The 23,918-nt window shown below is 40.8% G+C and overlaps 1 protein-coding gene across 2 annotated transcripts in view; it reads right to left on the bottom strand.

Annotated features, from left to right (window-relative positions):
• Window positions 1-1,675: 1,675 nt before the first annotated feature.
• ZNF704 (zinc finger protein 704) overlaps window positions 1,676-23,918 on the bottom strand; it is a 98,210-nt gene continuing 75,967 nt past the window's right edge. Inside the window, exons 4-9 of one of the 2 annotated variants that reach the window (XM_055799678.1) lie at window positions 22,714-22,946; window positions 19,170-19,270; window positions 17,833-18,094; window positions 12,722-12,826; window positions 6,489-6,583; window positions 1,676-4,700 (exon numbers count right to left, since the gene is read on the bottom strand). In XM_055799678.1, coding sequence (XP_055655653.1) covers window positions 4,589-4,700; window positions 6,489-6,583; window positions 12,722-12,826; window positions 17,833-18,094; window positions 19,170-19,270; window positions 22,714-22,946 — 908 coding nt within the window. In that variant the 3' untranslated portion in view covers window positions 1,676-4,588. The remainder of the gene's footprint in view (window positions 4,701-6,488; window positions 6,584-12,721; window positions 12,827-17,832; window positions 18,095-19,169; window positions 19,271-22,713; window positions 22,947-23,918) is intronic. The other variant, XM_055799679.1, reaches the window with a different exon arrangement.

Below are 23,918 nucleotides of genomic sequence, written 5' to 3'. Positions count from 1 at the left end.
ATGAGACTTTACAAACAGGTCCTCAAAATATTTCTAAGAAAAGGTGCAGCACAATTTTCTCCAACAGATGACTGAAGTTTGAACCAACAGAAACAAGCCTCGCCAGCAGCCTCTTATGCCTGTGCACATGGCCAGCAAGCTTTGCATTTCGTGTCCTGCTTCTGAGGTGCTGTTTCAACAATTACAGGAAGGGGAAGAAAGAAATAGCTCTGTATTGCCACACTTACAGCGGATGTCCCGAATTTTTTGGCAGGGCCACTCTAGCTGGTCCCAGACCACAGCAGAAACAGAAAACCATGAAAAACTAGGGTCAGTGACAAGAACATCTGGGATATTGCATGGAGCTGGAATCTGTTCTCACACACAGGTTCTACAAGAACTTCTGGCTAAAGCTTTGCCTCCTGTTGTGCTGCCGACCTAGTCATCTTCTTAAAAAAATGAAGGGGTGAAAGAATGAAGAAAGGAATCTTCAGGCGCAAGGAATCTTTTGATCATTAGACAGCTGACGTTCATAACACGCTAATGATTTGGAAAAAATAATTCAACCGATAGGCATTCTGCTCAGCTTAGTCACACAAGCAGTGCTTACAGGTTTAGCTTATGTGACAAGATACCTGCTAGCTGACAAGTGGTATTTGTTAAAAGTAGGTATAAACCTGCAAATTGGAATGGAAGAGTTTTTGCTCACTCTGCATCTTGCGTACCCTGTTAGATTTGTGCAAGGCACTAGAGAATCAGGCACATTGTTTCAGGTGGAAACCATTTTATGACTAAGATAATCTGAGTTTGTAACATCCAATAGCTTCATATAGGAGCAGCTGGAGCACAGTCACATTTTAAAAACTGCCATAAAATTTCCCACTTCTAAAATTATCTCCTTTTCCAGATCTTTTGGGGGATGGGGTAAATGGGGAAGTGGGAAATAGCTTTGTTATAGCACGAAAACTCCTGAAAAAAATAATTGGGATCTATACAGTTGATCTCCACTCTGATACTGATGCTGGCAATTTCTGTTACCAGCATCAATAATACTAAGTGGTTAAACCCAATAGAATAGATCCTTCCATTTTTATATCTTGGGGGGGAAGATCTGGCTTTTGATATAAATGAACCCATGTCCAAATCTCTTTAGCACACAGAGACAGTGTGATGTGTTCAGGCTGCTCTTTCTGACTTCTCCAGGTCAGAGACAATGACCTACCTCCCACAGAGAAACCAAAAATATGGGAAATGACATGTACCAATGACGATAAATGACCACAGCATTCAGGCTAGCTCTTCCTTGGGAAAACAAAGAAATCTGGCTCTTTCAGAGAGGCTGGTGCAGAAGCGCGAGATGAATCAGACGTTGGGAGGACACCGATGCAGCCTAAAGCAACACAGAAGCGAGAGACTGAAAAATGGAAGAGGTTATTTCAGATCACGCTCCATACCGCCAGCTCAGGAAAGGCTTTGCTGACATTTCTGTTCCTGCTGGGTGTGTCGGGAGGACAAAGGGGATCTCGGCGGCCACTGAAGTGCTCATGCGGCATGAAGTAATCTGAGTTCAAAGCATGAAGCGACCGGTGAACGCTTCAGGCAGGTCCAGACAGCTGTGCTGTCTTGCTATCGCTGGCCACGGCTGAGACACGTTAACTCGAGGAGTGCCTACTTTTGAATCAAAATGCCACAGCCATGAGATGCAAAACTGATTTAATATAAACTGCTGATTAAAGGTTGTGTAAAAATACTGGTAATTTAGCTTTGTCCTGGCAGGATCAATCAAGTACCTTCTGTCCTCTGTTTTGCTAATACCAACTTTTCATCCTGGTTCGATGATTTGTGGCTTTTGTGCCTATATGTAATCCATATCGAATTTGTACCAGAGGGCAATCCGGTCTGGCAACAAAACCATTCTCCTGTGCAGAAATTCATAAAGAATAATCTTATTACAATAATTCGTAAAGTGCCCTCAGGAAAGGTGCTCACAATGCCATGACATTATAGAAACAATATACAATCGGATACATTATTTTCAAAAAAATCTTCCAAAGCAAAATGGAAAATATAAAAGGAGGGGAACAACAAATGTAAAGGCAAATACTGTCAAGTCTAACAACAGTCAAATTAATTATGGAACGCTTTTTAATTAAGTCTTGGAGTGCTCGTAAAAATGAGGGGGCAAACTGGCAGGAGTATCTTGGAAAAGTCCCGAATTTTCTAAGTTCTACCAAAGTAAATACACCATCCACAAGCTCGGTGTTTGAAGATGAAATAACCATGAATTACTGTGAGGTATTTTACTAAGGAAATTGAAAAAATACAACATCCAAAAAACCACCATGACCCACAATTCACTAAAAGGAAACAACATAATACAGTGGCTATGTATATTCACTGACCTTTAGTGTCTTGTTTTTTATATTTATAAAGAAAACAATCTTTCTCCTCCCTATTGATCCCAATTTTTTTTAATATATATATATAACCTATATAATATATAGTTTTATATATATATAAATACTCATACACGCTTATGTATATTTATTTCAGGGTCTTATTAGATTTCAGAGTCAGATTTTTGTTTTGGTTTTTTAAATGACTTAGAGAACACAACTGAGCAAAAAATCAAGTAATTGCTTGCATGCAAGCATATCTTGCCACTTGCACACGTAAATGACACAATTTGTAAACAAATGCAGAAATAGCATCCTCAAATTAAGCATCTGATCGCCCAATTAGCTTGTTCAAAGAAAATCAGATAATAACTTTCGGTAGCTCCTACTATAAATTTTACTTCTCAGTACTACATTACTGAATTCAGAGTGTACATTCTAAACAACTGCATTGTTATTTTGTGCTTTTACACAGGCATAAGTAGCAATGCATACTTAATAAAGCTACCAAGTGAACTTTGGACCACATTTTAGAAAGCTGTTTAGATACTTAGAGTTCCCTTATTTCAGTGAGAATGAGCCATCTTAGACAATAATAATTGTCTAACAACAATAAAAAAGAAAAAGCTCTGGTCTGATTTCAAATTGTATGAAAAAAAAATAAATCCAGGAATTTCTGGTCCTCCATGCCTCTACTGATAAGCAAAATTTTGCTTCTATGTCTTTGATTTTCTTTAAGGAGTCTGGCTTTCTTTAATAGGCAAGTATTGTTTAACTGTATAGATTCATAGCCTAGTAAATCCTCACTTCATTTTCAAACTGAAGGAAGTTTTAATTAATGGTAATTCAATACAAGTTGAGACAGAACACCATCTTGCCGCATTCTGCTGTATACCTTCTAATGGACAAAGAAACCAAAGCACCCAAATCTATCCAAGTATTGCAAGTAGAGAAACTTGTTAATTCGTACATCAAAAGGAGTTAAGAAATGGACTTTTACCATAAGCATGTTGTTCCTTTGCTGTTGTACTTTTTTGAGATGACATGTGAAAAGGGGGCATTTTCCTTTTCTCTACCAATTTTTTGCGTCAAATAAATCTTAGCAACTTTAATAGGGAGGAAAAAATAAGCTGAGCAAACTATTATCTTAACAACAATCTCTCAAATAGAGAAAAGGAAGCAAGAGCAGAACTGCTGGGCTGGATCATGTCCCTGAATAGGTATTACATATAATCCTAGTGGTCACATTTACCACTTCTTTATAGGCCTCCTGCAGCAACAGCCGTGCTGGTCCAACTGTTCATCCTCCCTCAGAAATGGGAGAGCGCTAATAGCTACTGGACCCCCATTATATTCTTAAGGGTTTCAATCAAGCATCACTGAATTTCTTCTCTCAGCTTCTTGTGACAATATCTGCTGGTGACTTTCCATTGCTGCTTTTCTTCCTCTAGAGGATCAACATCCAATTTGGTACTTAAATTACTTTGTTCCACTCCACTGGTCTGTGCCTGGTTTAAAAATCTTCCAGAAGCACTGCTTGTCCTTCTTGCAAATTCAGACTTTGCTTTTCTCCTATAAACAAACAAATGAAAATCCCAACTCCTCCCCACATCCCCTTTCCAAAAATATAATATAAACATGATCCTTTGTATCAGGAGAATTATTTAGCAGTCTCCAGTCTTGGTACAGCTTTTGTTGAGAAAACTGTAGTTTATATGACTCTGAAGTGTTTATTAGAAAGCTTTCAAAAAGAGATCTTCATTTCAGGAAAAGAAAAATTGTTCAGTTTAGCAAATACAGACGTTCACAGCACAGAGACTGAAATGGTTAAAAATGATCCTAAGGAGCAAGTAGCTCACAGAGTTAGCAAAAAAATTAACTTTTTCCTTTCTTTTACAGAAAAACACTAATAGCTGCTCTGGTTTCCATAATTAGTACGACAGAATTTTCTTGTATGTTCTTGGTTTTGCTTTTTTTTTTTTTTCTCTATTGCTCCACACAGGTTTTGATTAGTGCTTCTCCTTGGCTACAAGTGCTTCACTTTGAAAAACAAAGCTCTTTAAAAAAAAAAAACAACCCAAAAAAACACCCACCCCAAAACCCCCAACACCACATCACTGGAGGGAAAATGGGAAGTGATACAGTGCAGCTACAGCAATCTGGTTCTGCTGTTGTCATTCCCCATCCCCAAATCCTCTGCATAATTTCAATCTTTAGTCGATGAACCTTTGGCAGGCCTTCTTCCATCGGCAGGCAGTACACCACATATCTCTGTTCTCCATCCCATAGACCTTCCGACACTTTTTCCCCTCCCCTCTAGGCTTCCTGTCAGAGAGAAAGGGAAGCTTGTTAACGAGATGCTTTTGTAGCTTTGCTTTACCACCCTAAGATCAGGACAACAATCTCAATGGAGTGCGGCAGGCAGAGAACCCTTGGCCTTTCCAAGGGGTTTTGAGTCAGCTGGGAGCTGACAAAGCAGACAGACATACAGCTGTGACTCCACAGCTCTGAGGGACCCGTCCTCCTCGCCTGGCTTCTACGGCCTCTGCAGCAGCTGCTGCGCCTGCTCCTCTGCTCCAAGGGTGATGCCATCAATACACCAGGCCTGACTTCAGCCAGCACCTAAACTTGATCTAGATAAATGGTATTTCAGCCACATTAAGTGCCAAGCCGTAATGGATAGTCATAGTTATTCTACAATACAGTTCAGGTCATGCCAGGCAGAAGTCCTCTTTGCTGTAGAGCTGCGGTATAAATATTTTGCATAGCTCTGAGCAGCAGACCTTGACTGCCAGTAGGTTGCAGCTATGCAAAAGAGGGGAAAAGCTACCAGCTCCCAAGCTTGCCAGTGCTTCCTGCATGGTTTGCTCTGAGCTCACTGACTGAAAAACAACCAAGTGACTGAACACAAGTCTTAACCCTTGCCCTCATCTGCAGCACGTTCATGTGTGCTCCTTCTCTGTCATCCCCAAAGTCAGCAAGGAAGGCAGTATTTGCTTTTAAAGCTGTAGCAGTTGTCATGTTTTTCATCTTATAACCATGCTCAAAAGTTCAGAAGTTTAGAAAATGATCAAAGTAACCGTTAAAATGGAAATCTTTTTATTCAACACATAGCGAGCCAGCAAACCTGAGGAGCAACGCTACAACGAGTAACCCAATGCTCACTACAGCAGTGCCATCTGCCCTGGCATCTTTGAATCAAGTAACTGTACAGACAGAATTGTTTAATACCTGCGTTACACGCTGCGTGGCACACACCGGAATTGCCTGGTGATTCCTCTCTTGCATATCTATACATCACTCTGATTAGTTAACATTCATTAATGGGCACAATCCCTGAACTGGGAAGATCCTAAGTTTGGTTTGTAGCGTATGCAATGGTCTGAGACTCACGAAGAAAATAAAAAGCATGAAATCTCCCTTTTGTCTCATTTTAGCGTACAGTCACACTTAGGACTGTGAGAAATAAGGAATTGCTTTAATGTAAGAAATTTAGCGTCACAGTCTGATTTTTCAACGTAATTTTTTGAACACTTTCAATGTAGACTCCAGTCCAACATCAGTTAGCTTTAATGGAAGTGAATGTAGCTTCTGTCTCGGAAGAAAAGGTATAAAAAGCTTTGCTTCGATCTAATTTGTTGTAAGATATCGTTTCTTAGAATTCAGTTGAGGCCAAATACCACACTGACTGAAATGGTGCTGAACACACAAAACAGCCCAGCCTTTCAGGGAAAAAAGCAGAGCCACGTAATGCAGTTCAGGATGCTTCAGCTGAAGCAGCGAATCTGGGCAGCATTGCTTTACAGGGCAATTTAGATCTGCATCTGAACTCCAGGCATGCCTGCCATAAGGCCTGCAGTTTTGCTTCAGTCTGCCTTTTTCATTTCACAACAACTCACTTTTCCCCTGAATTCATTACCTTTGATGGTAATGAAACGCAAAACAGGTCCAGAATGCTTATTCTGAAGTGTTCTAGTAAGAAACTGCCTGACAACTGCAATCATGGTTGGTAGCGTGTTCTTTTTGTTCCTTTGGCCACTGACATCTTATTTACTAAATGCCCTCCAGGTTCTGAGGCTGCTGGTCTGTCAGCAGGAGCTAATGGTCCCATACCTCAAGCCAAACGCTACTCTAGGCGGTGATGAAAGAACTGTGTGAGACTGTTTCTGCTCTCCACTCCCTGCAGGACGATTATGAGTTGGTGAGACCTGTCAATACAGACAAAGAAACTGCTTACGAAGAACATACACATATGAATGTAGTATAAACACTTTTCCCAGAAAATGCAATTCATGATGCATGGTGGCAAGGATACCCAGGAAAGGTTATCATACAACATACAAACAGAAGTTGTAGGTCTGTTTAGAAAGATGTCCATTTAGCATTACATTATATTAGCTCCATTTTGTTTCCCTGTACTTCCAGTCATCCTAACAGAACAGACCAGAACACAGATTAGCATCGTAGCAGGTTTTAGGAAATACAGAAAATGCATTCATTCCTATTTAAGAACTCTGAATAGCTCTTATGAAAACTTCCTCCAATGTCAGCAGAGAAAATAACTGGAAAAATAAAACTCCAGCCTATGCTGAGATCAATACCAATAACCACTACGAAATAAAGGGATTTCACGCATTGCTCCTGTCTGTGACTTGGCAGTCTTTGTGGAGAGACAGCCTGGGAGAAGGGCATTTGCTGCAGGGCAGTAACATTGTGGCCCTCAAGGTTTTAATGGGAGTGCAAGGCAGCCCTTCTGATCAATGCTGCTAGTAAGATGTACTGGATTATTTCCTTTATTCTGCACTGTAAACCTTCTCAGCAGGTGTCATCCTTTGTGAATGTTCCCGAGTGAAGGGTGTTGTTTGGTCTTCTGAGACTTTTCGAAATAAGCCTCCTACATGACCCTGGGAGTTGGCAACATTATTCGAGAAATCACATAGCATAAAGCTTGGCTTTAAATAATTCCTAAATTATTTACTGCTAGGGTCTTATTTTGCTCCTGGGTGAAGGCCACAACTACTTTACATCTAAAACACAGGAAAAAAATTTATGAACACTCATTTTTTGTTATGTACAAAACGTAGCAAGCTTCATTTTGGCATCTGATTCACAAACTCACTGCCTCCAGCAGCCAGAAACTGCAGATACTATCATAGTTCCCTGCATTGCTGCAGTCTCATAATATCTGGAAGAATGGCAACTGACCTGACTTCAAGAGAGTTACAGGATGTGCTTTGATTTTTTTATATAGTCTATTTTATAGCTGCTTCACAGTAACAAAAAACTAACCAAGACTTGTAGTGGAATGCAGACACATTCTCAACTTTTACTCTTGGCTGTTAACTACAGAAACTTCTGATTTAACTGCATGTGCAGCTCACACTAAACAAGTTTTGACCGTTACTGATATATCTCCAAAACCTGAAAGAATTTCCTCTCTGCCTGTTTACCCTAAGTCATGTTTTACACGTCCAGAGACGACACTAGCTCCTTCTATCCTATCACTCCAGAATAGAGGGCAGCGTGTTGTCTACTACTTTATTCCTATCTTTCATCAACCACTTACCTTGTTCTACCTAGTAACGATCAAAACACTGAAGACAAAATGCAAAATGGTAACATTTTTCTAGTCTTTGCCATTTACTACACATTGCACGGTTTTCTAGTCATCAAGAGCAACCACAGATCTCCAATCAATTCTGCTAAGATGCCTAAACATTTTAAAAAACAGAAAATTTTTATATCTACCACTACTAACTGATACTCAACGTAGTCTTTGGTTATCATTAAACAAAAAAGTACTTTGATGACCTCCTGTGTTATAAGCAATTCTCATTGCTTCCAAACACAGAACAGGCTTGAGCAGTAACTGCAGCGAACAGACTGCGCCTTCCCTCACGTTCTCCAGAGAAGGTCTCTACACCATGGTTTCCACAGACTGGCATACCAAGGCAGCTAAACTGCACCGAGGTTGAACTTCAGTATATTTTAATACACTTTGCAGCAGGTCTTAACAATACCAGTTAGCTGTACTCCTTTGCAGGCAACACCAAGAACATACTAGAGGTGGGCTTGAGAAGGCAATCCTTGCCCCTGGAGGCTTTTCATGTTTGAAGCGCTGTCTAACACAGACAATTAACGTGAAACAATAACGTGTGTTTGAAGCAAGAACCTGTTTCCAGTTACGTCTCCTAGGGGAACCTGTGGTTACAGAGATTTGTGACCTGTAAACATCAGATTATCAAATTTAAAGATACTCTCTCCTGTTCAACCTTTTTGGGTCTTATGAGCAAGCAGGTTAAAAATCAGTATCACACATTAGAGAGCATGCTGGCATTCCAGAAGACATTACATAAAAGTGGAACTATATGGTCATTATGTTAAGTCCTCCAGTACCAAGAGATACAGACTCCACCATTGCTCATCCCTCATCATTGCTCAAATCATTGCGTCATTTAATTCACTCTGCTCATTCGTCCTCATGCTGTGCCTTATTTTTTCTCCTAGTTCAGTCTCAAGTGGTAAAGCAAACACGAACTTGTCCTTTCTGCTTCACGCGGAGAACTGCACCTACCAATGATGCACAGCTCTGCCAATACTCAACCCTCTCTTGCACTTCCCTAAGTTATTTTAGGAAAATGCTAAGAAAAAGTGTATTTTCCGTCTGCCTTGGGAATCTAACTTGATGTGTGACTCAGAGCAGAAAGTATAAGGACTTTGGAGATTCCCCTAATTCTCCTCTATCACTAAAAACCTTCTAAATAAATGCGTAGTTAGATGCTGTGAATACCCCTGAGCCTAAAGCAGCCGCATACTGAACCCCGACTGATCCAGCTGTATGTACAGCTTGTTTTGAGGCACTTAAGAACTTGCTGATAAGCACATTCATGTTCACAAAGGCCTTTGGGTACTGCTCTGCTAAAGGCTGCCTGAAAGCAAGGACTTAATGCAAGTCATGATGCCTGTCCGAACACCCCAGTTCCCAGAACAGCAAGTAGGCAGTGCTCGGTCTCATCGAAATTCAATGTCCACAAGACCCAGGGAATTACAGGCTGGTCAGTCTCACCTCTGTGCGTGCCTGGCAAGATCATGGAGTAGATCCTCCTGGAAACTATGCTAACGCACATGGAAAATCAGGAGGTGACTGGCGACAGCCAAACATGGCTTCACTAAGGGCAAACAGTGCCTGACAAATTTGGTGGTCTTCTACAACAGCATTACAGCACTGATGGATGAAGGACAAGCAACCGATGTCATATACCTGGACTTGTGCAAAGCTTCTGACACTGTCCTGCATGACATCCTTGCCTCTAAACTAGTGAGACATGGATTTGACAGATGGACCACTTGGTGGATAAGGATTGGCTGAATGGTTGCACTCAAAGATGTGGTCAATGGTTTGATGTCCAAGTGGAGACCGGTGACGAGTGGTGTTCCCTGGGGGTCAGTACTGGGACCAGTGCTGTTCAAGATCTTTGTCAACAACATGGACAGTGGGACAGAGTGCACCCCTAGGAATTTTGCTGACGACACCAAGCTGAGTGGTTCAGTCAATGTGCTGGAGGGAAGGGATGCCATTCAGAGCGACCCTGACAGGCTTGAGAGGTGGAAATGTGCAAACCTCAAGAAGTTCAACAAGGCCAAATGCAAGGTGCTGCTCACAGGTCGGGGCACTCCCAAGCACAAATACAGGCTGGGCAGAGAATGGATTGGGAGCAGCCCTGAGGAGAAACGCTTGGGGGTGTTGGTGGACAAGAAGCTCAACATGAGCTGGCAACATGTGCCTGCAGCCCAGAAAGCCAATTGTATCCTGGGCTGCATCAAAAGAAGTGTGGCCAGCAGGTCAAGGTGGGGTGATTCTCCCCCTCTACTCCACTCTTGTGAAACTCCACCTGGAGTGCTGCATTCAGCTCTGAGGGCCCCAACATAAAAAAAGACATGGACCTGATGGAGCAAGTCCAGAAGAGGGCTGAGGATGATCAGAGGGCTGGAGCCCCTCTCCTATGAGGACAGGCTGAGAAAGTTGGGGTTGTTCAGCCTGGAAGAGAGAAGGCTCCAGGCAGACCTTATAGCGGCCTTTCAGTACAGAAAGGAGGCTTATATGAAAGATCGCGACAGACTTGTTAGTAAGGCCTGTAGTGATTGGACAATGGGTAATGGCTTTAAACTGAAAGGGGGTAGATTTAGATTAGATATTAGGAAGAAATTCTTTACTGTGAGGATGGTGAGCCCCTGGCCCAGGTTGCCCAGAGAAGCTGTGGATGCCCCATCCCTGAAGTGCTCAAGGCCAGGCTGGATGGGGCTTTGAGCAGCCTGGTCTGGTGGAAGGTGTCCCTGCCCATGGTAAGGGGGTTGGAACTAGATGACCTTTAAGGTCCCTTCCAACCCAAACCATTCTATGGTTCTACTTGATGATTCTATCCCACTGGTGAAAGAATAGTCAAATGTGTGCAAACCTAGAAGGCTGGGTTTTTCAGGCAGGTTGGTTTGTTTCATTTTGTTGGTGTTTTTTTTTTTTTTTTTTTTTTTGCTAAACAGCCTTATAAATGCTTTTAGAGATGTAAAGACAGTTCATATCGTTCCCTGAGCAGTTTATAATTCTGCCATCATAACTGTTTCCCAGGTTTTTGTATTGGGATTATTTTTAAATTGTACTTAAATCACTGGCATCTCCATATAATTCTCAAGAAAGTGATTTTGCATTTCTTAAAACTCTTTTAAGAACTCTCAACTCTACAGCCACCGATCAACGTTGCTGCTCGAACAAGTAAATTCAATGTGTACATGTCTAATCCTGTCCTCTTAAGTGTCTGATTTACAATGTAGCTAATTGCATTTTTAGATTCCCAACGCTCCTAGCACCAATTTCTGCTACTACACAAAAGAAGCCAGTTTGATAATTACTCCATATCAAGCCCATTGTTGGGAAATAAAATTCTCGAGGAACTTTATGGATAGCATGCTCTGTCAAGGCACTCTTGTTGAAATTGCTGCCAGCATGATGTCTTTCACTGTTAGTTTTTTCTTGATGGAATTTAATAAATATTCATTGGCAGAGCGCAGTGTAATTGATTCAGCCACTTTCATTTTTTATCAGCTCTGCAGGATGCCACAGCCTCTGCAGAAAATCTCCAAGATTTGCCAAAGGTTGACAGTAAGAAGCTTTGGAGATTCACTTGGTGAAGAGAAGGGAGGGAGGGAAATAGTATCTCCTATCGCCATGTGTAACATTCACTGTCAGTAGAAAAAAAGCTATATGGTTCTTTGGATTAGCAATGTGCCTTATATAACACACTTTAAAAATTCATAAATTCATTAAGTGTAATATTAAATGAGATGTTATGATATCAAAAAGGTTTATGGTTCAGAATACCAATTTATACTGAAAAATGCTTTCCAATAAAAATTAGGATACAATACATTAATATTTATTTCTATTCATTATACAGAAGATTTTCCACTCTCATAAATAGTGATTTACATTTACTTTTAGTATTCACCATGCTAGGCACCAGAAGCCTAATCCCTTTGAACTCTTCATAAAGGTTTTTAACTCCCCCTACAGTATCCACATCTATATTACATTACGTTTAGGACTACTGGAAGTTGATATTTAAGCAAACACCACATTTTTGCAGTACTGGTCATGAAATTAGGTCTCGTACACTAACATTTTTGAAGAAAGAGTCAGGGCTGACTCAACATCTAACACATACATGTAATATATCTTCATTAAAAAGTTGTAAAACTGCAATATGTATTAATATCAAAATGCAATATGTATTGAACACATTTTCTGTATAAAACAACAATTTTCTGCTAACAATAGGGGCTACATATATGTAACCTCTATATGTAAAAATCAGAATTTGCATTTCACCTTACTGTTTCTTTCAGTTGACTTTTAAGTATGCTTCAGACTTCCTTTAGGTAACAGCCTTACTGCTTGAAACCAATTAGCCTGTTAGCATAATGAACACCTTGCTGATTTTCCATCTAGCTTTCTGAGAAATCTCTTAGTGGCACAAAAAGGAGCATATAGTGCCAGGCTCTGCACCTATAAGAATGTTCTTTTGTAAGCATATAATTTAAAAACATATGTACTATAGATCCAATTCTCTGACTGTAGACACCGATTCAAAAAACAACTAACTGTACTGAATTAAAGAGACTGGCAAAGTGTTAAAACCAGCCATGCTGACAAACTGAGGCATATATTTATTTTGTTTCTTTTTGGTATCTGTTAAGTCGAATTTAATTCTATTGTGAGACACCGTGAAACAAAACACAAAGTCCTTTTAAACTTATTATTTTTTTCTTTCTTTCTTTTTTTGTCATTCACTTACTGGAATGCCGGTGAAGGTAACTGGAGGCGACTGCCAAGAGATGCTAAAGCTACTGCCATTGGGAGTGAATTTTGTTGAACCTGGAATGTTCACTGGAGGAGTGGCCTGTGTGAAAAGAAAATGTTATTCCAGTAAGAAGAACCATTCCTCTACCGAAGCATTTCACAGGATCTTTCGCTCTCTGAAACTGCAAACCTACAGAAGACTTTCCAAGGTGGAAACCACCTGCACGGTGACAAGCATTTTACCCTTATAAGAGGGATAATCATAGATAAGCCAGTAAGGAAGGGACATGTATGTCACTGTTCTTAAAACCTTTTTTAAAGAAAGATGGCACCTCTCACAAGAATCCATCCAAAACCTTTAAAAGTTAGATCTTACAAAAACCCACACAAAATCAAACATCATATACCAGTAACTTTCAAAATAATGCCAGCTAGCAAAAAGTCCTACAAATGACCCCCTGTTCCACAGTGATAAACAAGGCTGTATTTAGACTGATGGCAGCTGGTTTAAACAACTGAAGACCAGATAACGAGGCTTCTTGGACAACAGGGTTAATAATCAACAGTAAGGGTGGGCCATTTCTCATTTATCAGATAAATGCTTTAAGAATCGTTCCAATTAAAAATGTCTTTCCTGTCAAAAACAAGGAGCTGAAAATCATCACTGGGATTCAAAAAAACAGCTCTTAAAAGACTAAGCTAAAGCAAATATTTGAAGGACACCTGGACCCCTTGAACTCATGTTCTTCCCATCTGGGCTATAACACCCAGTGCTGCCCTGTGGTGCAATACCCAATAATATGAGCTCAGACCATTGAGCGTCTTTCATCTTCTGCCTTCCCTCTAGTTTTCCCACTGGGCTATGAGCCCTCAGGAATTCTTCCCTGCCCCTTTTTGAATTCCATTTAATTTACAGAGTCAGGAAATTCATACCCTGCAGTTACCCTGCCTAGCAGGAGCAGGAGCAGCCACTATGAACACAGGCTCTCTTTGACTCCTGAATTTCAAGCTTTCAACACAAAAAAAGGCTCCTTGGTTTAAACTTACAAAGAACTAGCTATTAGAAATTAGCTTTTACTTCTGCCCTTCAGTTGCCTGCACGTGGTATTTAAGTGGCAGTTGTGTTTGAGGCTGCTGAAGTTGTCTCACCGTTTCAAGGAAGAGAGTGCTTCCCTGAGCCACCAGGCAGAGAGGAGTGATGAAAAACTACAACTTGATAGTCCTATTAAAGATCATCTTCAGAGTAAACAAGCGCTGAAGCAATCCCCTGGAGTCCCTCCAAGGAAAAGAAACAGAGACCACTGGATGCCTCCGTCTATGACAGCGATGCTCTGCAGGCTGCAGAGCCTGCTGATAGCTCCAAGAGAACCCACACAGACGTGTGAAGCAAATGTCCACTGAGATCCATAAAATATAAAAACCTCACTGAAAGGCATCGAGAAAAATTTGGCAACTCCAGATGGTACCAGTAGTGCTTCATTACAACCCTGTTCAAATGGGAAGGAGTGAATGACCACAGCACTTCTGCCAGAAAGAACTGGAGGCAGCTGGGCTGGCAGTGAGGCAGCACTGCCTCTGCTCAGATCCCATCAGGGTATCAGCTCAAAGCCGAGCTCAGCACAGTGTCTTCCTCAGGTATTCGAATAAGATCCGCAGTGGACATCCCAGACGCTGAAAGAGCCCCCCTGTAGTTCCTCTGTAACTAAATTTTAACAGGTACAGGCACTCGTTTCGTAACGAAACATAAGAAGTTTAAATTGCTGTCATTTTCAGTTACCCAAAATACTGTGGTGCTCAGCTCTTTTTTTTTTTTTTCTCAGTGTCTAAATATCTGCCTCAAACATGATCAGATTTAGACAATCACCTTGTTCATTTGCTTCCCAGATGTGCATCTTCACTCATCAAGCACAGTTGCCTTTTTCACACTGACGTTTTGGACGATCTCTTCCATAAAGCAACACTGTAACATTACAACAAACTGAAGAGTTTCTATACCCCGATCTCACTTTGCTTAGAGGCCTCCATCTGATTTCCAACCAGAATATATTAGTGGATTATTTATAATTATTTATTTGTGCCAACATTGCCCTTACATCTGAAATAGCATGTGCTTGTCCTATTCCCTTACCATGTTTGTCCTCTCACTTTCTCCCCAGGCAGCAATCCCAATCTCTCCTTGCTCCTGCTTTGCCTGAGCTTTCAGTCCCTGGGCTGGAGAGGCTCTCCATGTCCTCCCTCTTCACTGATCACCTTCTTTCCACCCCTTCTAACTGAAGCCCATTGCCCTTGAACTTAGTTGACCAGAACTCTACTCAGGATCTCAGCTGAAGTTATCTTGGGGTCTTGTCCAACAGCATTGAAAATCCCTGCCTCTTCCAGATATTGATTACCCAAGAAAACTGACCTTTTTTTCCCCTTCACAGCTCTATTGTTGTTGGCTCATAGTCATTCTGTGCTTGATTAATGAATATAGGTTTCCTCCTCACATAATTTTCTAACTACCTCAAGTTTATAGCAGAAAAATCTCGTTAGTTCCTAAGATGCAGCACTTTGCGTGTTCTGTCATTAAACTGCATCCAAACCCTATTATTCTGAAGATCACCCAGCCATGTAAGCATGATATATAAATCTCTGTACTGCTGACGTCTCCTGACTTCATTATCAGGAAAGTTTATGACAGTATTTGTGTAGTACCAAAATGATTAAATGAAACTGAGATCAGGCCCAAACCCAGGTTTTCATTCAACTCCACTAAAAACATTCAATAGCCCTTTCAAAGTAACTCTCTGCTGTTCTCCCCGACTCCCCAGCTTCCTCTCCTACACTAAATTTATTCTCTAGCCCAAGAAATACTGACTATATGTTTTAAGATCAAATGCTCTCCTCGAATCCGGAGGGGTTTGTTCTGTACTGCTTCTTTGTTGTTTACAAAGCTACCCTGTCCAAGGAACATGTTAGACTGTTCTAGTGTAATCTTCCTTTCGGGTTCCTCCATTGCAGTTCACCTCATTTGCTGTACTTTCCACAGTTTCTTCGATTATTCTTCTAAATCCTTCCTCATCCACAGGACTGGGTCAGACAAGTGTCAGGACTTGCCTGCTCACTTTCCCTTTATATCTTTCTTACCGCAGGTATTATAATTGCCATGTTCCAGTCATACGGGAAATTGCATCCAACAGATCTGTTTAGGATTCTTGTGACCCAGCTTTGGGTTCCATAGTTTTTCCCTTTTTTTAACAGGTATCCTGGGATGAACATTATTCAGCCTCCCTTATCCAAATTCCTCGAGCTGTGAATTTTGCCTCTTCCCTCCTAATGAAGTAATTTCAACGTTCATGCTCTCATCCATATGAGAGATTGTCTTCATCGCTACATTCCCATTCAATACTTTGTTTCAGTTTTGATACAGATAATATTCAAAAGTAGAAAAAGTTTTGAAATTCTGGACATGGCTCGCTCCAGCAAGCAAACTGCAGGAAATATGGTGGTATTAAAGATGCCGTCATCATCATCTCTTCTATTCTCTTTTACACAACAGATTAGTCACAAGAATGTTTAAATACTGTGAGTGAAAGCTGGAATCAATTCTTCCTCTTGCTGGTGAGAGGCGAATCTCCACCTTGCCTCCTGGAGAGTGCTCTTCTTTCTGGGCTACAGGGACCCTAGCACAAGATGCCATGGACCTGCTCTGCAGAAGCTGCCTCCTTTGCAAGGACAATCTGAATGCCTGAACAGGGACCCCACCTCCCGCTTCCAATTAGAAAGCCTTCAACAGTGTGGACTGTCACTCCTTGCTGATGAAATGAAGTATTGAAACCAGAGCAACTTGAAAAGGAGACAGGGCTCAGACACCTGTAGTCTCATGTCATGGAATACATCAATTCAAATCCAATTCAAATAGCCTAAACATCTGAACTAGGATTTCCTTAGGCAAGTCCTTTACTCAAAGGCTTCTTATAAAAAAAGATTGAGTGAGCCTCCAAATTGTAGGGAGGGCGGTCACGACTGTAAATCCTAAATGAAGCGAGACTCTTTTCAGCAGCTTAGACTTGCTGCTGCACTCTCTGAGAGGCAGGGTTTAAGCTAGACTGAGAAGAAAGCCTTTCTCCCAGCTAGCTTGATCAGTCCTCAGGTTGGTGTGCTACCTGATGTAGCTCCCACCTGAGATGCCAAGCCTCCACCCATGCTTTCTGTCATGCACAAGAGTCTAAACAAGCCTGTGAATTCTGTGTAGTTTCCTCTGCCCTTCTAGTGGGTCTGCTCCAGATGCACAACAAAAAGGTTTCATCTGCACAAAGCTGTATACGAAAATTATTGCATCTGATAAATTTAAGAGAGTTCAGTTCTCGGCTGCATACACAGGTCATGGACCACACTACTTCAAAGCCTCTATTCTTCTTCTCTCATATGGTATCCAGACCAAAATATGTCAAATTTTAGTGCACTTTTAAAATTAATGCTTTCTGTCCAAACTTAGTTGGAAGTTTTTGGAACAGCACATTTTGGATCTGATTGGATTTTTGCCATTGGCAAAGCATTACCTCTAAGAGGAGGAGGATACCACATATGCCTTTTCATTCTTCCTGCTCTACTTCACATAAGCAAACTGACATTTCACACTGTACAAATAAAGGAAATTAATTGTTCCTGGGATCCCTTGGGTACTTGCCTACAGATATCTGCAGTACAAGCAGAGCTGAACTGAAGACTCTGGGGATTCGACTGGCTGAATGAGAATTTTTACAATGCAGGAGACCACATCTCAGCATGTCACCTTGGGCCCCTGTTATGGTCAGTGGAGAATTAACTGATGTAGGCAGTGGGATACACAGAGCAACTCTTCCCAACCTGAAGTATGCACCTATGTGTGGCTGGATAAACAGCACCCAAAATCCACCAGATATGGTGGGAGCACAAAGAAACAAATGACTAGCTCAAAAATGGACATCTGCATTTAAATAAGATGAACCCCTTGGGCTGCCCTGAAAAATTTTCAACCCAAAAAACTAGACTTGGCTTTTTAAAACCCAAAAAATGTGATCTGACATTTCTTCATGCATTAATGACATTAGAGTAATCAATGGAGATCACTCTCACTAGTGTTACCTGGTAAGCGTGGTCCGTGTGTACGAGGTAGAGGTTGGTAGGAGCTGAGCGGCTCAGAGGTGTCATCAATTTAGTCTCAGTTTTGGCACAGGAAGTTTCAGGACGGATTGTATCTTGCGTGGGAAAGGAAGGAGGAGATGCTAAAGATGGAGAGACTGGGGAAAGACTGCTTAAGCCATCTGCTACCGAGTCCGTGTTGAGCCTGATTTCTGTATAGTAAAAATCCTCCTCTCCATCACTGTAGTCAGACTCTCCTGCGCGTCTGTATCAAAATAAATAATTGAAGACCGATTAAATGAAAGCAAGAACCCCAAGGTAAATTTAAGTTGTAGAAAAATGCACAAATATATTCATACTATTAATAAATTAGTATTCCCAGTTTCAACCCTACCTACTTTATCAGCATTCTGGCTGCAGGGAAAGGGGAGAGGAAAAGAAAGTCATCTAAGTCTGAGAGGAAAAGAAGTAGGATTAGAGGGTTTCTTTTCCTCTCAGTGTTTTGAGAGAGATTTTCTCTGTTCCTGATAGCCTCACCCTTCAGAGCCTAAGCCCAACAGCAACTACTATGACTTTGCAAGACTCTCTGGAGATCCACACCACAATACTTCCTCATAGTCCCTTTAATTTTTAAGCACTGTGTAACACAGACTTACACAACAGAGATGTATGTCCACATACCTAACAGGTGAAGACCATGAGTCTTCACTGTAACTACATGAGACAGTTAGGTTACTCAACATATTGCACAGGAGATTTCAGTTGCAAAGTAAAGCTCTGAAACAGGCTTATGTTATACAAAATTCATTCACTTTTGCTTCTAGTCCAAGTAACATACACATGGAATTGCAGCTTCAGCTTCTTTGTCTTAGGTGTTGGGGTTTTTTGGTGTTATGGTGGGGTTTTTTTGGCATTGACTCAGAACCATCACAAGCACCTGATGTGAAACAAGACTAGTGAAACCAGCTACTAAGAAGAAAATTAACTCTATCCTAGCTGAAACCAGGACAAAAGTATTCACGCAAGACCCTGAAATGTGCCATCTTTCACACAGCATCAGCTTGGATGTGATGTGCAGATAGCACATACAAAGTAAATGCCCGAGTTGTGCAGCTGTTAGGGAAGTGCAGTGTGAGCTTCACAAAAGTTCAGGAAAGAAAGTGCCTCACTGCTGGAAGACATTCTCATTCACCTTGACGCACTACTCTGCAATTTCCTCAGAAACCTAAGGACCTGAGACAGAGAAGCCAAGGACAATCCAGTTCCTCCCCCCAGCCAAGTGTGACTCCTCCCTTTCTATACCAAAATCCTTTACACTTCCAAAGAGACTGCTCTCTTACCCAAGGTGAATGTTCCGTATGTGTTTCTGAATCCCTGCAGCTGTGCTCAGTACCTTCCCACAGTTTTTCCACAGGCATTTGAACATCACCTTCATGGAGTTCTGAAAATTATTAATAAAGCAACATTAGCTGTAGGAAGACAGAAAGAAAACCAAACCACCCAAAACAAATACACAACTACAGAACACTGTGAAGGTTCAGAGCCTCTAATTCCGAATTTGTAATGATGTAAAAGTCTGTCCACCAGTGTCATCCTACTGAACACAACAGAATCCCAGTGAAAAGCTGCAGGAACAGTTTGTGACAAAATATCTCTCTCCACTCTTTTGCATGGCTTTTTCATTTGCCAGTTCCAGTTCTGTCTCCCCACTAAAGAGGCAGATGATGTATCAACTTCGTACATTTCTTTGGAGTCTTTCAAAGAACAGCTGATGAGGACTTCTCATTTAATGCAAGGCATCTTCTTTAATTAGGATCTTCCTAAAGCTCTTGTGAAATTTCTGCTTGTGAATTTTGCAACACACAAAAAATACTGTGCCAGAAAACCGTAGCTTCTGCTATGACAATATTCACCCACAAGTTGCCAAAACCTGCTTTTATTTCATTCAGACGCTGCTTTGACCCTCACTTGGACAAGAGAATGAGAAGCTATCTGGCTGTGTTCAACATTTTTAAAAGGATGTTTGTATAATCTTATTTTAGTATTCTTGTTATATTTTTTAATGTACCTTCACTGGCCTAAACTGAATTGTCATTAATTTAGACTACAGCCAACAAGGCTATAACCAGCCCAATGTTTAATATTTTGAAGACTCAGGAGAAAAATAAAAGCACACTATATGGCAACAAACAACACCAACGTTGCAGAACTGTATAGATTTTTTAAAAGCTAATTTTACCCCCCAATTAAACCTACTTTATAAATTTTAAGTAAAAAAAAAATAGTATCTAAATAATTTGTACATGTCAAAAATATTTTTTTCTACTATTACAGAACACAATATTACAGAAAACATGAGGAAGAGCTTCAAAATACTGTCTTCTTATCCTATAATTTTAGTTACATGTAAGATTAAATGAATATATTAATACAAAGCTCAACTGAAAAGGGAATAAGCACATCCTTAGAGTCAAGTATAGGCTTCACTGTGTCTTGAACAAAAGTTGACTTGCTGCTTTCTTCAATTTGGATCCTTTGCATGCCAGTAGACAGTAAGTTTCAGCATTTGCTACAAAGACGATGATTAGAATGTAATTTCAAAAATCTCTGCTGATGTGCTTTTTAAAATACAAGTTGATTGTAGTAGCATGTTCTCATAGTTACTTGGCATTATAGCAACTCCTGTTTGAAAGTAGGGATGCTAAGGGCTTTCAGAGTTGAGGTACCTGATCGTATCGTTTGTATGAAAACCTTCTGCTTTGGAATAAGTTACACATAAATTCCCTCTATAGTTTTTTGATCTGATAATACAACTACCATTCAAAAAGATACAGAATTCTTCTTTTCCTGAAGTTAAATATAATCTACCTAGCAATTTTGATAGATACATTTCTTACTTTTATAATACTAAACACTATCATCAGCTCAAAACCCCAGAACCAACCATGAACTATAGCAACAAGAAGACCACCATGCTTATCATTTACATCTTAGGAATTCTGGTACGACATCATGAACACCATATGCATCTTCAAGAACACAGAATGATTTAACATCAATCTCCAGTTTGATGGTAAAACCAATCTCCTAGCTCCACTGAGTTTTTGACTTTATTGCCAGTGCTAGTGAGTCTGCAAAACCCCATGTACTTAAACATAACCAAATGAAATCTCACTCAGTAGAAATAAAGAACATAAATCATGCTTCCACTTCTGACTAGTCCAAAAATTGCCTCATCAGGCTTAATGTTTTATTTAAGAAAATAATGGAACATAAATGGCTTGGTGAGGAATAACTATGTTAGTGGAAACTTTTAAGCAAACAACTTTCTTAACAGGAAGTGGTTGCTAACATGACATTTTCCAAACATGAAATGGAAGAAACTTTAATGAGTAAAAGTAACATTACCGATCACTCTATTTTCATGTTTATTCCTTCTGATTTTTGCAGCCCTGAAGAAGAAATAACCTGAACATTTTTATTTCAGCTTCTAAAGGTGTGAAAGGTAAAGTACCACACTGGGGCCAGAATAAAAAAGCCCGCAGGAAATGCAGTTCATTGACAAAAAAAAGTTCGGCGGGTAATAATATTTATCTAAATTAAACATTTGCCCTACAGAGCAAAATCCCTGCAAACCAGAACAGAAAGTGTAACAGATCTGTGGTGGGTACAAAAATAGAAATATTCAATGACAACTTACAAAACAATAAAGATGGCAACTGCAAACCCATCTGTCTCACCACAGCTGAGCAATAAGAGTGATGCTAATAAGCTGAACTTTAAGAAATAAAAGGCAAACCAGCACACTTCTGCATTCCCACTCCTCCTGTCCCACACCTGCTAAAATTCCCGTCTTTAGGTTAACAGTCAACTCTAACTTCTAGTTTAATATAACAAAGGTGTTCTCCAAAATATTTGTTTTCCTTTTTAGCAAGAAGCACAAACATTTTACACCCCTCTCCAACAAGCAGGGGCAGAACAGTGTAGCTCAGCAAATAAGCAACACCTGGAGCAAAAGGATAAATCTGAATAGGTTTAAACAATCATTAAAACTTTTAGCTGGTGATGAAGCAACTAACTGTCTCAGACTGAGCCAGAAACAAAGTCACTAAGGAGAATAAATTCTCCAGTTTTTCTCCTTACAAAAAGCCCTTTTTCATCTTGCTACGTAAAATCTGTCCTCTTGCGTTGGGGAGGGAAGGAAACTTGGACTACTGCCATCTCTTTGTTTTCTTCTTCAAGAGAAGCTTGCTTACTAGCGTAATGGTGCTTTTTTGGTGTTAGTTTCAGATTTATTTTTTTTAATGCTATGTTTTATTTAGTCTGCTTTTGCACCCCTACCAAGGATAAATTTGGCCACTGCTAATACTGTATCAAAAGCCATCAGGTCTGATCCCTCTCTCCTTTTTTCATTCCGTATGTTTGCACAGAGAAAGCTTCACAGTATTAAGGTATCTGACATGCTGTCAGACAAACAGCACTTTCAGGGAACAAGAAGTATTAAGGCCACATCCAGTTTCTGTGATGACATGTATAAGCTGCCTGTTGCATCCTGCATACAAAGAATTTGCCAAAGTAAGACAGAAATCCCTGGAATGGCCAGAGGCAACACCTTCTGGAAATCACTCTAGTGTTTTCTGAGCAGGAGGCTCTGTAGAACCTCACCATCTGCCCGCAAATATGTGGTGCTGATGGCAGCATGTGTGTGCAGTAGGTGACTAGGTTGAGTGAGACATAGTGGCTAGGCTAAGCACCTATGTTAACTGGATGCCAAGGAGCGATACACATACAGAGCTGTTTGGGTGACCTGTTCCCTTCTCACAGTAAAATAAGTCTACCAACATCCTATTTGCCCATGGGTATGGAATTTAACATGAGGCTAACCTTCCTCTTCCTAGGAATGGGCTCATCAAAGAGAAGGTTGCTTGTTTCAGCTTCATCAATACCATCATCTGGCTGGGAAGGTGTCCGAAAAGCTTTGAAGCTATCAGCTGACAGAGGTGGAGATGGGGTGGATGGGTTGGACTGGTCACTGGGAGCATTCCAGCTCCAGTATCCACTGCTGCTGGTACTAGAAGGCACAAATCCTCCTTCTTTCCAAGATCCATTCAGGGATTCTGTCAAAAATAACAACAGCCATTATTACAACAGTTTTGTGCTTGGGCTAAGTAGCAATTTTATCTAATGCTTAGATGCCACGTTGGTAATGAACTGTACGTTCAATAAAGGAAACCAAAAGCATTGGATGTAGAGAGAACAACCATATCTATGCCACTGCACACAAACAACATATTCCACACTTGATTTTTCAGTTGTGTTTTTTTCTTTTTTTTTAAACAAGAATTTTTCTAAAAAGAAATGCTCAGTTTGGAAAAATAACTTGTTCTGGAGCATAAACCACAATAAGCAGTCAGATCTTGCATGCATGATTAAGGTAAAGCATTCAAATACATCCTCAACTTTCAACAGGAAGACATGACTGTGGTGAGGCATCAGAGCAAGTGCCAAGCCACCACGTGGCCAAGAGGAGATCCCCTGGGAAGGGGACATACACTCTGAGCCTCAGGACACTCAGATCTACAAAAACCTGATCATCTTCCCATTACTAAAAACATCAAAGAAAACCATTACTATACTCTTAACCGCCTTCTCAGAATCTCCCAGCGCACTTACCTCTGCCTCATCGGAATCTCTAAATGAGGTACCATGTATCCTTGGAAAGATATCCCTTTTTCTTCATACAGGTGTATCATTAGGCATCTGGTTTCAGAAGTGGGATGCATAGATGCTGGATCACCTCCATACCTGCTCGTTGGAGGAACCCCCTCCTCACTGCAGCACTTTCCCTGACATTAGGTGGTAAGCAAACACTCGAACTAACAGGTTACTCTACAACGTGGTGAGTGGGAGTAACAGCACTGCTTTCACAGTCTGAGGCACAGCTTGAGCCATGTTTTATGTGCTGAGGTCCTCAGCATTAGACATTGACACACCACTCTTCCCAGTCCCTAAAGGGCTTTTGGCAGGAGAGGAGTACATAGGTCTCCAGCTCGGCAAAGGTACGGCCCAAGCGTGTCCAATGGTGCAAC

This window comes from Falco peregrinus, chromosome 3, assembly GCF_023634155.1.
Source record: "Falco peregrinus isolate bFalPer1 chromosome 3, bFalPer1.pri, whole genome shotgun sequence".
Lineage (NCBI taxonomy): Eukaryota > Metazoa > Chordata > Aves > Falconiformes > Falconidae > Falco > Falco peregrinus.
Note: the sequence above shows the minus strand (reverse complement) of the source record. Positions and strands in the feature narration are given on the sequence as shown.